Source organism: Charadrius vociferus, unplaced genomic scaffold (genome assembly GCF_000708025.1).
Source record: "Charadrius vociferus isolate BGI_N301 unplaced genomic scaffold, ASM70802v2 scaffold581, whole genome shotgun sequence".
NCBI lineage: Eukaryota > Metazoa > Chordata > Aves > Charadriiformes > Charadriidae > Charadrius > Charadrius vociferus.
Genome location: NW_009647024.1, coordinates 1,407,367 through 1,425,068, shown reverse-complemented (window position 1 = coordinate 1,425,068; position 17,702 = coordinate 1,407,367). Strand labels below are relative to the sequence as shown.

Sequence of the window (17,702 nt, the reverse complement as noted above, 5' to 3'; positions counted from 1 at the left end):
TGCAGTCCTTGCCAGTGAAGACTGAGGCAAAAAAGTCATTGGGTACCTCAGCTCTGTCTCTGTCCCAGGTAACCAGTTCTTGCGTTTCCTTCCAGAGAGGGCCCACATTTTCCCTAGTCTTTCTTTTCTCGCTGACACAGTTAAAGAAGGATTTTTTTGTTTGTCTTAATGTCCCTGGCCAGATTGAATTCTATCTGGGCTTTAGCTTGTCTAACTCGATCCCTGGCTGCTCCAACGATTCCTCTGTATTCCTCCCAGGTTACCCGGCCCTGTTTCCATTCCCTATAGGCCTCCTTTTTTCTTTTGGTCATGTCCAGGAGCTCCTTGTTCATCCACACAGGTCTCCTGGCTTTTCTGCCTGCCTTCCTCTTTGTAGGGATGCATCGCTCCTGAGCTTGGAGGAAGCAGTCCTCGAATATTGACCAACTGTCTTGTGCCCTTCTTCCCTCCAGCACTTCATCCTACGGCACCATACCAAGCAGCTTCCTCAAGAGGCCAAAGTCAGCTCTCTCAAAGTCCAGGGTGGTCAGCCTGCTGCGCACCTTCCTCGCTGCCTCGAGGATCTCGAACTCGACCATTTCATGGTCACTACAGCCCAGGCTACCCTTGAGTTTGACACTGTCTACCAGCCCCTCCTTGTTGGTAAGGACAAGGTCCAGCACAGCTCCTCTCCTTGTTGGCTCCTCAACCACTAGAAGGAAGTTGTCCTCAATGCAATCCAGAACCTCCTGGATTGCCTATGCCTGGCTGTGTTACCCTTCCAACAGATGCTGGGGTGGCTGAAGTCGCCCAAGAGGACCAGGGTCTGTGAACGTGATGCCGCCCTTATCTGTCTATAGAAAGCTTCATCCGCTCGGTCTTCTTGGTCGGGTGGCCTGTAGTAGACCCCCACTGTAAAGTCCCCTGCTCCCAGTTTCCCTTTAATCCTGACCCATAGGCTCTCAATCAACTCTTTATCCATCCCTAGGCTGAGATCCATGCATTTCAGCTGCTCGTTGACATATAAAGCAACACTGCCTCCTTGTTTCCCTTGCCTGTCTCTCCTGAAGAGCCTGTAGCCTTCCATGCCAACACTCCAGCTCTAGGAGTCATCTCACCGTGTTTCTATGATGCCAATGAGATCATAGCCTTGGAGGCATGCACACATGTCTATCTCCCTCCTGTTTGTTCCCCATACTCTGTGCATTTGCATAGAGGTACTTCAGCCGTGTCTTCATTGAGGCTGACCTGGCTGGAGCAGTTGTAATTACTTTGCCCTGCTCTCCAGGCAGCATTCCTTTGCCAAGTATTAACGGTGCCTCCCCATTGGCTCCTGTTCCCCCAGGAGCTCCTGGCTTGTCTATGTAAGACTTTGAGCATGCTGCAGCGTAGCAAGCACATCTCGGAGGACTGCAGGCCCTCACTAGCACCCTGTTCCTAAGGACTTTTTCTGTCATTTTAGCCAAAATACTCTCAAATTTCTCTTCTTTGTCTTTCATACAATGTAATGATTGTCAAATTCCAGTCCAAAGGAATTTCGTGGTTCTCAGGCTTATTTCTATGAACTTTTACTTACATTAATAGTTTCACTGAAATCATTGAGTCATGTAAACGTTTGCAGAAGTGAGTAATTTCCATCAGACTGTGGATAAATAGCAATTCCTAAATTAGCACCTTCATTTCAAATCCATATTGAATTTATATGCCATGATAAGTCACTCAAAGCATACAAAACACACACAAATTACAGTGGAGACCTATCAAAACAAACATCTGACACATAGGTAGGTATGAATAAGATATATGGCCTGTGGGTGAGTCTGTGTATGGTATCATTACGACATTAGGATATTAATACCAAACCAAGAGATTCAGAAAGAATTTCCCTTCTTTCAGACACTCTTGAAACACATAGGGATAATTTTTTTCATTTCTTTTTCCTCTTATATCTAAAGTGAATTTTTGTGTGTGTAATTTTCCAGTTTAACGTTAGCCATAGTCAATATCAAGCAAGGCTCCATAAAGATTTCTGGGGATCTAATTTATAAAGACAACTTCACAAACAGATGCAAACAAGAAACACAAACAAAAAAGTTCAGTCATTAATTACAAAGATGTGGAAGTACTTCCTGACACAGTTGGTGAGTAAGCCAACTAGGGAAGGTGCCCTGCTGGACCTGTTGTTTGTGAACAGAAAAGGACTTATGCGGTTGTGATGGTTGGATGGCCTTAGGCATAGCGATCATGAAATGAGAAGAGTTCTCGACTCTTGGAGAATCGAGGTGGGGGGGGGTCAGCAGAACTGCCACCTTGGACTTCGAGAGGGCAGACTTTGGTCTGTTCAGGAGCTTGCCGACAGAGTCCCTTAGGAAGCAGTCCTGAAGGGCAAAGGAGTCCAGGAAGGCTAGACATTCTTTAAGAAGGAAGTCTTAAAAGCACAGGAGCAGGCTGTCCTCATGTGCCAAAAAAAGAGTCATCAGGAAAAAGATGAGCCTGGCTGAACAGATAGCTACGGTTGCAACTCAGGGGAAAAAAAGGAGAGTTTATGGTCTTCGGAAGAAAATGCAGGCCATTCATGAGGACTACAAACATGTAGTAAGGCTATGTAGGGAGAAAATTAAAAGGGCCAAAGCCCAACTATAACTTAATCTGGCTTCTGCTGTTAAGGACAATAAAAAATGTTTCTATAAATACATTAGCCATAAAAGGAGGACTAAGGAGAATCTCCATCCTTTAGTAGACGGGGGGAAGTAGGAAGGGACAAAGTAACCAAGGATGAGGAAAAGGATGAGGTACTTAATGCCCTCTTTGCATCAATCTTTATTAGTTGGACCCATTGTTCCCTGAGTACGCAGCCCCCTGAGATGGATGACAGGGACGGGGAGCAGAAAGAAACCCGCATAATCCTAGGGGAAATGGTGAGTGACCTGCTACAGTGCTTAGACACACACACAAGTCTATGGGGCTGGATGGGATCTACCCAAGGGTACTGCGGGAGCTGGCAGATGTGCTCATCAGGCCACCTTCCATCATTTATCAGCAGTCTTGGCTAATCGGGGAGGTCCCAGTTGATTGCAGGTTAGCAAATGTGACACCCACCTACATGATGGGCTGAAAGGAGGATACAGGGAACTACAGGCCTGTCAGTGTGACCTCAGTGCCAGGGAAGGTTATGGAACATATCATCCTGAGTGTCATTACGCGGCACATGCAGGAGAACTGGGTGGTCAGGCCCAGCGAGCATGGGTTTATGAAAGGCAGGTCCTGTTTGACAAACCTGATCTCCTTCTATGACAAGGTGACCCACTTAGTGGATGAGGGAAAGGCTGTGGATGTTGTTTACTTGGACTTCAGTAAAGCCTCTGACACCATTTTGTACAGCGCCTGAGGGAACTCGGCTTGTTTAGCCTGGAGGAAAGAAGGCTGAGGGGAGACCTTATCACTCTCTACAACTACCTGAAAGGAGGCTGTAGCGAGGGGGTGTTGGTCTCTTCTCCCAAGTAACATGTGGTAAGACAAGAGGAAATGGCCTGAAGTTGCACCAGGGGAGGTTTAGGATTTGTATTAGGAAAAATTTCTTCACCAAGAGGGTTATCAAACAGTGGAACAGGCTGCCCAGGGAAATGACTGAATCACCATCCCTGCAGGTATTTAAAAGACAGGTAGACATGATGCTTAGGAACACGGTCTAGTGGTGGTTTTGCCAATGTTACGTTGATGGTTGGACCTGATCTTATAGGTCTGTTCCAACCTTGATGTTTCTATGACTCTATGATTTATATGCTTATACTTTTTAAAAGGCAGAAGCTTAAAACAGCTACGACATTAATCAGACACACATTCAACCGAAGTGGAATTTAAAAAAATTCTTTCAAGCACTAATTGAAAAGAATACATCAAACTAAGATTTCAGATTTCTTCATGAAAGTCACATTCACTTAGCTTATACCAACACCATTCCCCACTGTTTTTTGATACCTAGACAATGAATTACCACCAATTTATGTCTGTGCTTTTTCAACACAATGGCGGGGGGAGTTCTCCCTTTTCTATCAGGTAGCTGCAACTCACACACCTCTGCTTACCACAGCTGTGGTAATAAAGCACAACAGTCATGTTCTCTGAGGTAAAACAGACTTAAAAGTATTTAGGATTCAAGAGAGTTCCACCTGCAAACCACAGTAGGCACGCATAAATCAGAACCAGTACAACGCACTTTCAGTGTCAACTAGGTATTACGGTGTATAATAATATTTCACAGATCATTATTTTGTCTACTTAATTTCTGAAATAATCGCTAAATTCTTCAAAGTTTGTGCTCCACTTAAAGCATGTCACAACTGAGTGATGTGTTGAGGAATAAGTGAGCCGAGCATGACATATGCATGGCAAGGATTGTACACCTACACTTACATAGTAGGACCAGGAAAATGTGTTGACCTTGACACATGGCAGCAGCTTTCTGTATTCTTATGCTGTAAAGTCAATTCATAATTATTGGAATAACTTAATCCCTCCCACATAGCTAATACTACAAACTCTTTATTCAGGCTAAGTCTTGTCCAGATTCCCACAAAGTGCTCCTCTAGTGAAAGAACATTGTCTTCATGTATACTGAAAATATTTAGGTAGGTACTACTTGCATAATATAGAAATTATATCTCCTATGTCATTGCCAGGTCTTTGCAACCAAGTTCACATGCTTGAATTAATACCTTCTCAAATATTCCTATGATGAAGAACCAAAATTGTGTAATATAGCTAGTGTTCATGATACACTGTATTTAAGGCAGACGACTAACCTAATGAAATGAGGCTCCAACACAGGTCGATCAAGATACAGGAAAATGGGAAGACTGAACTACTGCCATACTGCTCTGTACGTATATCAGTGTATTTCGTATGCCTAGTACTTTCCATCAGAGAGGTACTGCTTCTCCAAAGAGCTTTTCAAATGACGTTTCAAGCCAAGAATGAAAGAGCAGAAATAGAAACCTGAACCTATTAACTACTGAAGAACAATAAGTAGAACACTTAGAACAGTGCAAAGTATGTTTAGTGTAATAAAAAACACTGAAGGTTAGGATTTAAGAGAAAGATTTTGATACTTGGAATTGGAATGGACTAGTAGGAAAGATCTGCTGCTTACATGTTCCCTTGAAACCCAGCATTATATCAGCTTTTGCACTTTTCCAGAAATATTGGTTAGAATTTTATGGATTATGAAATACATGGTGCATCCTACTTGAGACAAGCTGCGGGGCAGTTCTGAAGAGTAAAATGACTTCCTCAGGAACTTTATAGGCTGTTTTCCAGACAGTAATTTCAGACCTTTCTGTCGCTATGTTATAGGAAAAAAATGCATAAAAGGAGGTGAGATTGCATAAGATAACACATAACTACTTTGACCTCTAATGAAAAAATGTCAGTATATAGGATTATCCGTAACACTTTTCAGTTTCTTGCAAGCCACAAGAGCTATAAGGTCAAGAATGTATAGGTGGCCTCACAGTGTCCAGCTTCCACTCTAACACTATATATTAAAATATTTTATGTATTAGACTATATTTTAATATACAACATATAGTACTCTAATAGATGAAGCTCTGGGGATGCTGACGGTAAACTCTAGCTAAGTACGCTGTGAAATTTCTGAAATGTTATGCTGATTACACTATACCTAAAAATCAGAACTCAGAGTGCAGGGAGAGGAATGCTAGAGATTACTCTGTGGAAGTTTTATGCTTAATGTAATTTTGCAAAGCACAGCACAGAGCATCTTAATACAAGGAAGCATTGAAGAACAAATGAGCATTCAGAAGGAAAGTTGGGGGTTTTTTTGGTCATAAAATACTTTCTCCCCCTATCCTGAGATTAGATATCTCTAGTTACCATCCTATTTGAAATACTGGCTACATAGAGCACAATGAAGTCAAACGAAAAGTGTTATAACTCTATAGCTGCTGCTTTATAGCAGTATATTACATGTGTTTTGTAATTATTACCCACTCTGTTTTCAAATCAAGACGATGTACTTCTAATAGACTCCTCTATCTAGCAAGGCAGAAATAGAAACAAAGTCTAATTTCATGTCACCACTCAGTTAGTAAATTTTCTATTTCAGTATGTGATTAAATAGCTACTTTTGCATAAAATCAGCATTTCTCAATTAAATCTTTAATAGATTGTTTACAATAGCTGTGAACACTTATTTTAGGGTGGAGCACAAAGTGGTCGACTTCAAGGAAGTTAAAATGAAACAACAAACTGGTTTGCTGGTTTATAACTATCAATGGTTCTTAGTTTTAAAAGGATACCCACACAAATGGAGCAAAATAATCACACAGTGAACATGTCTTTTTTTGAAGTACGGAATGAATGATTTTGAAAAAATACAAATATTTACAGTTAACCTTCCACTGTCAGACGAAACACAAACATTACTCTTAACACTTATAAATATGTAAGAATTCAGAAGTTCTAAGAAAATTAAATTCAAAATGTAGGCAGCATAGTAACAATGATCTGAAGATACCAGAATATGAAAAAATACAAGAGCAGGAGAGACTGCAAAAGTCAAGGCAATCTCGCACAACAATCTTTTGGAGTAGTACAGTATATCTAGTGATAGATTTTAATCTTTGTTTGGTTTCACTTGACAGTTTTGGTGTTTTTTTCTTCTATTCTTTTAAAAACTAGCAGATGTTTTCCATTATTCTAAAACCTGGCACTTTACAGACTTGAGCAAAGACTTTTGGATCCAAAATTAAGAGGTCATGATAAAAAGGCAATAGGTTTGTCTTTCGTATAATGAGCTGCAGCTAAAGCTATTAGTTTCATTACATATCCAAAAATGAAAACTAACCAGTTTACACGCACTCATCTCAAGAGTCAAATGAATTTTACATCAATTTTATTGGCAATGTCTCTTTTTAAAAAAAATCTGGTACTGGATTACAAACACACAAAAGACTACTTCTTGAATCAAGCTAGAATACAATAATCCAATAAAACTTTCCCACAGAAAAAGCATACCAGTCAAAACCAAAGAAAATTCAGAGTAGCATATTGATTCTGACATAATGCTATCAGAGAGTTTCTTAGTAGAATTCAACATGAGTTCCTGACTGGTTGCTAACTTGGCTAATTTTAGAGTCAACCCAAATAACCCCTCTTATTATATGAAATCAGGAAAACTTGCTTCCGAGTACTTTCAAGTAAGAAGTCCCTTAAAAAAAATAAGCAACACAAAACAAGTGGGAAAAACATCTTCTTTAAGAAAGAATTAGATTTAAAAGTTATTGCTTAAAATAGTTGCCAGTGAGATATTAAACACTGACTGGAAATATATCTATTCATCCAGGGAACCTGGTACTAAATCCACGACTAGTGATTCACACACACTCTCACAGTAGCAAATTCTATAAGGATTGCCAGGCAAACTGGGCTTGCTAAATAAAATAATAGCCAAAGACAATTAATTGCCAAAATCTAGGAAGTGAAAAATAGAGTAGCCAAAGACAATTAATTGCCAAAATCTAGGAAGTGAAAAATAGAGTAAGTGTACAAAATGGGAAACGAGTTCTCAGAGATTGATGACTGAAAATAATCTGGAAAGCCCTAGCAACAATCTTAGTGGAATATCAATAAGAAGGGCTGATATGGGCACTGTATGAATAAACAGGGAACTGGAAGTAAGAAAAAAGTCATTGTTCTATGTATACAGCACTAGTAAGACTAATAAGAGATTACTGATCAAAGCTCTTTAAAGAATGTTGAAAAATTGGAGAAGGAACAAAAAAGTGATTTGAGGACTGGAAAAAACGTCTTACTGTGAAAGACTGAAAGAAGTCAACAGGTACAGCTGATCAAAAAGACAGAAAGGGCTCAGATAGAATTTAAGTAGTTGAAGAAAGAGAAAATAAAGCATACTGCAGTGAACTTCAAAAAAAGGCATAGCAAAGAAATTAATTTGCTACAAGCTGAACCCAGGCAAATTAAAATGTAAAACTGGTTGAGGTACTGGTAGAGGTAAGGTATCTAAATACTCAAATAGATTACACCGCCTGACTAAATATGGACCAAGCTACACACTCTTGATATCTACATTGTATGTTTGAATGTTTTCCCTTTTCAGCTGTTGAGAAACAGTGAACTCAATACAGAGGTAAACTGACAGTTAACTATGGCATGAGATACACAGTTCGTCTAACGGTCTCCTTTGGCTGAAAACACTATTACCAGAATACCTGAATTTGCTACATTAAAATAGCAGCAGTTCTTTAGGTATACTGAAGTTCAAAGTCATTTGCAAAGAGAGTTTGTACTGAAGAACTCAAAAGCCAGTCTTATTAACATACAATTAATATTTCCTGATGCTAAACTGAAAAGCAAGGAGACAAGCTGTTCTGTTGGACAAGGCCTGATAATAACAGTTACACCTGGTTTAAGAAAATTCTAGTAGGATTAGAAATATAGTTAATAAATTGGAAATAGTAATTATTGTCAAGAAAGAAAATCACAGTTCTGTATAGAAATAGATAAGCTTCACATTGCAAAGTTAATAAGTAGCTCTAAGTATCTAAGTATCTAAGCTCTAAGTACATGGTACTCACATCACATTGCCACTACTTACAAACAAACAGCATTCACAAAAAAGTGTAACAGTAGCTTCCTGAACACAAGATGAGATACTGGATTAAGTTTAAATATGTAGAAGCATAAATAAAATACCTATATAAATGTAACTTAAAAACAATTTTAAAAACCCCAACAACTAAAGAGCTCTTGGACTTGTTATTCCACACCTCAGCAGAGTCGGCAGGGGGTCAAATAATAATTTTACAAAAATAAAAAAACCCACCAAGTCACAGAAGCATTCAGGTCGAAGGAACCTCAGAAACTCATCTAACTCAAGCCTTATGGTCAAACCAGATGATATCCACTGTTCTCCCCTCATCTTGCCTTTGCTAAATCCATGGCATTTCCAATCACCTTTTCCTCCTTCACGTGCCCAGAAAATAGCTTGCAAGAGGACCTACCCGATGATCTGCCCGAGGACCAAAGTGAGGCTAACTGGATCATCCCTATGATGACTGCCTTTTTTGAAAATGGGTGCAACATCTGCAACATCCTCCAGTCAGAGGATTTCCATAGTGTTTCAAAGATTACAGACAGCAGCCTTGCAATGACATCAGACACCCTGCAATGAAGGTTATAGACAGCAGACTTGTATGACATCAGTCTCAGCCCCCTTGAATGCACAGAAATGTAACTGTTATAAATAACAAGGAAGTTTCAAATTTTCAAAAATTATAAGAATGACAAGAATTCCTCCACTGTAGAATTATGTGAGTTTCCAAAATTATTTTTCTTTTCATTATAATGCCTTCATCATAAGCACAAGGTAAAAAGTGCACAGTAAATGCACTTACAACAAAATATTCTACTGTTTATTACAAATTTATGAACAAAAAAAATTCTAATTCTTCATTTATAACAACTGCAGATTTACAAAGAGAAAAAGAAGTTTTGATTTAAAGGTCTTTTAAAAGACTTTGGCTGTTCTACACCACAGTACTACTTAGGAAAGCAATCTTGTATGCTCAGTGTATCAGTGTTTATTCAGATGCTAGGAAAATGTTACGGTGTCTTAACTACATACAATTTTTACTGCATGGTCTGAAATGGACTTAGCATGACCTTGAGCATGTCTGCCTAGCATTATTAAGTATTTTTATTACTATTGTGCCTAGATGACAAAATGACAGTAGGGATGCAAGTCATTTGACCAAGTGCAGATATCTGTAAGTAAACTAGTTATCTTGTCTTTTAACAAATGGAGAAAAAGAAGTCAGAGGAATTACACCTTAGAAAGTGTTACAGACTTCTGCTTTGAGGATGCAGCAAGTAATTTCTTATACATACGCACAGTAGTTGTCTAAAGCTTCATGAGATAATTTACTTTACCCATGACAAGCAACATGCATATAAGAAAAGCAATGAATGCAAAGGAGTGGCAATATAGCTACTGTTAATCACAATAGTCATTAACAGTAACTACTAATATTACTATTCATCTCCTTATGATAGTCAGTGATGGCTTATAAGCCAACTAGGAAAATGATTACTTAGTTCATCTGCAATTAATAGCATTATTAGGAAAAAAATATACAACAGGAAATACAAACACAAAGCTGAATTCAAGTGACGCTAGTTACTCAAAAAGAAAAGTCACCTTTCCTTTCTCAGTAGTTTAGTTATTCTAAACACCTATTTCATACTGCTATTTAGTAGCACGTCCATTACAAGGACGCAACTGAAATCACTGACTGTGTAAGTCAACTGTACTCCACATGCACACTGCATGTCTTGCAAACAAGAAGCAGCAAAAATTTTTAAAAGCTGGTACCCAGAAATGTGTATCACCCGAGCTCCATCTACAGGATGAAAACAAATGTAAAACCAATACTTTTAACTACCAAACTAGAAGAGGACTGTTTACTCTGAAGCCTGCAGATGATCATCTCAAGCCACTGCCATTTTAAAAACTCAGTGTAATGCTGATAAGTTTCATTACTACTGCGATGATGGCAAACACTTCTCTCATCTGTATGCATTCCTTCATGTAAACAGCTGTTCTACACTTTGAAGTTTAGGTTTAAGCTTTCTAATAAAAAACAACAGACCTGTGAAATTTCTCTAACAACTTGCCAGAATGAATAGGAAATTCTTTTTCATGAGGTTTCCTGTCTAATACAAAATTGGAAAGTCTCTCGAATTTTTTTTAAAAACATACACAAAAGGTTCAAATGCATACTGAAGTGACTAAAGTTACTGTCACCACTTGAGCACCCCAATAATGATTGTATTTAGAGGAGGTATTGGATCTCAGTACCGTGAATTTGAGGTGTCTATTGTTGCCATGTTGTTTCTCTGAAACAAGATGTGCAAACTTCTGGCTTCACAAATCAATTTGTTTTAAAAGAAAGAGGACTGATACAAATTAATACAGATTTGTAGAAAAAGTCATGCATGTTAAAAGACAGTGCTCTGAAAAATATTATTAGGTATTCAATTATTCTATTAGCATATTTAAATAGCTGATGAGATAAACAGTTCTGATAGATATCAGATGTTTCTTGGCCCTCTGATATGTTACTAGACATTACCCTTCAAGCTATGTACAGTGCAACTTTTTTTTATATATTTGTACCTCCCACATGTCTGCCTTTTCTGATCAACACACACTTGGACTGCAGTGGGCAGCGAAGTCCCATAAGAATATTATCAGTCATCTCCAGGACATTTACAAAAAAGTCACTGTTCCAGACAATGAAACTTTATAATGTTTATCTTACTTTATCTCATCAGATCTCTAAGTTAATAACACCTTATTTATAACAAACAACACCATGCCTTTGATATTCGTGTCAGAGGATGCCAGACAATTATTTGGAAAACAGTTAAGTCTAGAAATTGATGGTACTTGTGGTACTAAGCATTATCTACCAGGGCTATGGCTCCCAACTGCTAAAAACGCATAAAATGAAACCCTCTTCTGAGTCACAGTAACCCATTTGGCTGTAACGCTACTGCTACTGCCCTGAAAGTGCAGAATAAGCACACACACAGCACGTTGACCATCCACATGCAAAGCCAGCAGCTTACAGAACGCCTACACAAATATATCTGAAAATGTGATATATCATGCAAACTTGGGCATAGAATGTCTCATTCCTAAGGGTATGCTCTAGCTTTGTATTCCCTTCATGCTATAAAGTTGCTATTATACATTAGGCAAATTTGTTTCTAGCAGCGATCCCTGTAAAACCCAACAGACAGTTAAACAGATGGGTGGACAGGTTGTTGGACAGATAGGTAGGCAGTAAGTACAGAGTCCAATGTCATTTGCTATTCTAAAGATGTGGTTCTACAGAGAGACCAGATTTATGTACGGTTCCAAAAGAAAGAGATTAACATCAGTTTACAGATCCAACCACAAAAATCTTGTTGACTACGTAAAGTTTGCCAAAGCATGAAAGTTAGTTGCTTTCCCTCTAACTAAAATCGTATGACAGGAAAAACTAATGCCCATTTAAATTACAAACTTTGTCTCCTATCATTTTGTATTATTATGTTGGAGTTTGGATGTCAAATGCTCTTGCTTCTTTATCTCCAGCTATTAAGTATATTGAGTATTCTCTTCAGCAAACACAAAATTATGAGGAACTTTAGAAGTAACACTGTCTAGGCTTGAAAAAGAACTGACTGGAACCTCCTCAGTGGAATTGAGCGTACCCTCAGAAAGCGTGCAGATGACACCAAGCTGAGTGGTGCAGCTGACACACATGAGGGATGGGATGCCATACAGAGGGACCTGGAAAAGCTCGAGAAGTGGGCTTGTGTGAATATCATCAGGTTCAACAAGGCCAAGTGCAGGGTCCTGCACATGGGTTGTGGCAACGCCCTGTAGGAATACAGGCTCGGGGATGAAGGGATTGAGAGCAGCTCTGCCAAGAAGGACTTGAGGGTACTGGTGGATGAAAAGGTGGACATGAACCAGCAATGTGCACTCGCAGCCCAGAAAGCCAACCATATCCTGGGCTGCATCAAAAGAAGTGTGGCCAGCAGGTCAAGGGTGATTCTGCCCCTCTACTCCACCCTCGTGAGACACCACGTAGAGTATTGCATCCAGCTCTGGAGCCCTCACCACAGGAAAGACACGGACCTGTTGGAGCATGTCCAGAGGAGGGCCCAAAAGACCAGGGTTGGAACACCTCTCCTATGAAGAAAGGCTGAAAGAGTCGGCATTGTTCAGCGTGGAGGAGACAAGGCTTGGGGGAGACCTTATTGTGGCCTTTCAACACTTAAAGGGGGCTTACAAGAAAGATCGGTACAAACTTTTTAGCAGGGCCTCTTGCAATAGGACAACAGGTAATGGTTTTAATCTAAAAGAAGGTAGATTCATACTAGATATAAAGAAGAAATTTTTTTACAATAAGGGTGGTGAAACATTGGAACAGGTTGCCCAGAGAGGTGGAAAATGCCTCGTCCCTGCAAACATTTAAGGTCAGGTTGGACGGGGCTGTGAGCAACCTCAATTAATTGAAGATGTCCCTTCTCATTGCAGCGGACTGGACTAGATGACCTTTAAAGGTCCCTTCCAATCCAAACTATTCTATGATTTGCTCAAATTACAAAGGCTTCTGTACCGTACCTGGTGTGCTTCTCAGATTCAAATCAACACTGGATAAAATGTAGAAAAGGACACTGAACTTCCTACTTAAATCTCATTAATGTTTTAGTTTCTGGAGTTATTCAAACTTATTAAAGTGGTTAAAAAAAATTATTTCTTGGCAATCTTCTCATTTGGCTTTTCACTACTAAAAAAACCGCATACAAACAGCAACAATTACAGTTGGTATATTTTAATATACCAATATTAGAAGATTAGGCAAAATAATGCAAGTGTTTCTACCACTCTAAAAGAACAGCCTGCTTCTAAACACATAGGCCACACAATGTTAAAAACGCTACCTCATGTGGAATGCTCAAAACTTACTAAACTTGCTTTTAAAATCACATCAAATTATTTCAGTAAAAATAATCAGATTGATATCCATGAAGTTGCAGATGTCAGGATGTGACTTCCCTTTTCTCTTAATAATTAGTTTTGTTTTACAATTAAGATAACAATTGAATGTCCACCATAACTTACAACAGTCAGTGTTCAATAAGATTCAGTTGTTTTTATTAACTTACTGAAAATTGAGTGCTAATCAGTACAGATGTTCATGGAGGCCGGCACACCTATATTACATGACTGGAACCCACAACTTCATGCCTGTAAAGAGCTGAATACTGCTACAGAAACATAATAATTTGTCTAGAGCTAGTTTAATAATTTGAACACAGTACTACACTACTAAACACAGACATATTCCAACCCTCTAAGCACAGCCCTAGATGATATTTAAAAACCGATGTATTAATTGCAGGGTTGAAAAACTGGTACACTGTAATAATGACTAAAACCAGACTTCAATGGATGACTAGGAAGCCTTCACTTTCTGTAAGCCTCAGCGGTAGACAACAACCACGTGTTAACACAGTTAAAGAAGCTACAAAACTCAATCTTACAAATGCATAGAAAGACAAAATAAAGCATGATATATATATATATATATATATATATATAAAAATACTTTTTATTTATAACTCTCAGAGAACAATACAACTCCCATACAAAGTATCAGTGAGCACTCAGTGTAACAAAATATAATTTAACTGTTTGGTTCAAACTGCCAGATGAAACTAAGAAATGAGAAAGCAAAAGGCAATTTAATCTTCCACAGTTGGAAGTGGGCAGAGGAGAGTAATTTAATGTAATACTGACCTATCAATGTAGTAACTGCAAAACTGGAATTGAGCAGAAAATCTAACTGTAAACAAGCTGAAGGGAAAAACAACAAAAAAAGCACAATACTTACCTGCGACTAGTTGTTTTCTTTTCTGTCTTAGTTTCTTCCTCTTGAAGTTGCTGTTTAGTATTTTCAGTTGTATCAATTTTTAACTTCTTGGCAATGCGTTCTTTCATTTGAAATCTCTCATTACTAGCATCTTCACCTTCTAAGCTATCGGCATCTTCATCATGTTCTTCTTCCTCCTTTATTGATTTAAAATGATAAAACTTCTCCTTTAGCAGCTTTTTTTTTTTTTACTACAGAATATTGAATAGGGAAATTTTTTCTTACAAAGATAATTGCTTACACAAAAAAAAAGAAAAATACTTCATTTCAAAGCAAAGCTTTCAAACAAATATCTCCTTATTTGCTTCAGAGGGAACAAAAAATTAGAAATATGATAATAATTTTTTTTTTTATACACAGATAACATCTTTTTTGTACAGCTTAAAAAAAGCTAAAACAGTCTTTTCTAGACTGTAAACCGTTACAGGTCTGCATAAGACCTCATAGCAATGTGGTATTAGTCTGGTCATGATCACGAATCCACAATTTGATCAAGGCAATACGTTAAACACTTCCTTCATTTTCCACTAAAAGAAAACCAAGACTTATTAAGAACTTCTTGCCACGGGGCTATACTACAGTCATGCCGGGATGGAACAGGTTTGCCCATCAGTCTGATGAGGCAATTTACAGATACCACATTGATCAAAAGAGGCTGTGAAAATCTGTGGAATCAATCATTCCAACTTGCTACAGAGGTCCTATGCTTCCAGGCCTAGCAGAGGAACACAGAAGGGGATAAACCACCTCGGTTCAAAGACATTTGGAGGGAGAAGTCAGTCATTCCCCTCAGTAATAAAGAAGAAGTCTGGCTAGACCAAGGGATCTAAGTTTGACTGCTTCCTTCCTTGAAGGAGGAAGCCTGCATGAATCCTAATGGAAGGATGACAGCTCAAAGATATCTTTTTATATTTATTTTGGAGTGATGCTAATTAGCTAAAGAAAAAGCATAAGACACTACATGACTGTAATTTTAGCCACACAGAGAGAAAGGACAGACTTAGAAATAGTATTCCAGAGGACTGTACTGTATCCAGGAGACTGCCAGGACGTCAGCACTTGGAGAGGAACATGCTAAAGACAGTATACAAGTCCTTAGTGTGACTGACAGGTAGGAGGAGGAGTAGCATGAAGACCATGGCCATAAACATGGAGGGGGAGAGGGGAGAAAAATAAAAGCACCAAGAGGCACAATTTTAGGAACAGAAGAGAAAAATCAAGAGCGGGATTTCAGATGTTGTATTTGAGTCATTGTTTAAGAATCTTCATACTACCATGCTTAGATTTTAGATTTAGACAAGAGAAGACCAGTCAGGAATAAAAAATGAAATCTGTGAATATTCAGCACAGTAAAATAGCTGAATATTTTGTTGATGATATAACTGAAAGGTTGTTGGGGGGAGGGAGGGGGATTGTCTGTTCTTTTAAAATAGGGAAAAGAGAAAAACTGGAACAGCACTAGCATTTCACTTAATTTCCCCGAAAGTTATTGTTTGACAGAGGAGATAATGAAACTTTCCAAAGGATTTGTTTACTTGATAAATTATCAGGGATATGGGATGACAACAGACCTCAATGGCAGAGGGCAGAATCCAGAAAAGCAACATAACAGAACTGTGTTCAAAGTGTTTAGCAGTCGAGGATAAAGACAGGCTCCTCATGGAGATTTGGCTAGGACTTACGTAAGAGCATAACACTGAAACATGAAGAGCTGGATAGGAGAATTTCTAGAATAAGAATGACAAATTGTAATTGCTAAGTAGTAAGCTAATTAAAACTTACAGAAATCTGAGTAACAGGAGGAGGGTTCCATGGATGGTATTTTAAAATGGGGCAGACAAAATCGTTCAACTTGTCAAACTCCAACTTGTCCGGCTGAATCCCCTACTTCCCAAACCGTCCATACCTGACTCTGCAGAGGATTTCACCAGTTTTCTTCTAGAAAAACACTGACAAAATAGGATATAGCCTTCCTCCTCAACGCCTTCCCTCTGGCAACTCTACTCTTTTCTCCTGCCCAGTCTCCTCTTCTGTCTCATTAACTCCAATTGATCTTGTATCTTTTAGAGTCTCATTTTTCTGCAGTTTCATTACCACCTAAGAGATTTAACACATTTCCACCCAGACTGGGCTATATGACAACTCAGGAGGGAAGCGGCCATTCAGTTGGATGATCACATTCCTCTAGTGACAAAGAACTGCAAAACTGTCTGCCTGAAATCTGTACTAGTCTTCGCTGCTATTGTTAACTTGGTGGAGTTGCCCTACTCTTCTCTTTGCTCTGGATACAAAAATATAATGAGAGATTTTGTGTCAGAATGACTAGTGGCTACTGTATGTAATATGATTTTGAATTGGGGGGCAGATATCAAGCTTGATCTATCCATAGTACTACGCAAAACTTACTGTTCAGTAACTAACTGGCAAACACAGAGAGGAAAACAAGTTCCGCAGAAAGGCAAAATGAAGGAATGTCACTGGTAGGAAAAAAATTTTCAGTCTTTTGAACACATTTCTTATAACGTTTCGATAAATGACTCAGGCATAAAAAGAGGTTTAACAAATAGCGATGAGGTACCATTAATACAAAGGATTCAACTCTCAAAGCATGAAATGTTATGACCTCGAGGACTGCAGTAAGAGAAACAGGATGATACTTAATAGCATGAACAGCAAGGTCACGCTTTTCGGGAATAATAGTAAGAAATTCTCTTACATTACCTGTTATTTGGGGGAGGTAGGGAGATCTAGAAGAATTATTTGCTCATAGGATGGTGATAAAACTACCAACACGTTGTAGCCATGTAAACACAAAAGTGATCCTGTGATGTGTTAACTAACATAAATCCAAGAGAGATGATAAAATACTAGTACCACTTTACAAGGCTCAGGTAACTGCCTGAAATGCTAGGTTCTAGCTAAGATCTTTAAATGAAATTAAATATAAGGAGAACACCTGCAGGAAAGAGAAAAAAAAAGTCTTCCTATTTCCTACTTCATGACCTTATTATAACAGCAGTTAGATTAATTAGGCTGAAAAATAAAAAATTAAGTAAATATCCCTAACATGTCCTTGTTCTATATTCCCCAAATCCAACTCACTTAAAGGGTTATTTGAACTTCTGAAGAATTATGAATTAAATACCATTCTCAGAACTCTTCTAATACTTAAGACGCTCCTGCACAGCAGGT

The 17,702-nt window shown here is 38.5% G+C and overlaps 1 protein-coding gene across 1 annotated transcript in view; it reads right to left on the bottom strand.

Annotated features, from left to right (window-relative positions):
- The window catches only part of CWC27 (CWC27 spliceosome-associated protein homolog (S. cerevisiae)), a 121,895-nt gene that overhangs the window by 87,579 nt on the left and 16,614 nt on the right, over window positions 1–17,702 (bottom strand). Inside the window, exon 12 of the mRNA XM_009895509.1 lies at window positions 14,472–14,647. Coding sequence (XP_009893811.1) covers window positions 14,472–14,647 — 176 coding nt within the window. The remainder of the gene's footprint in view (window positions 1–14,471; window positions 14,648–17,702) is intronic.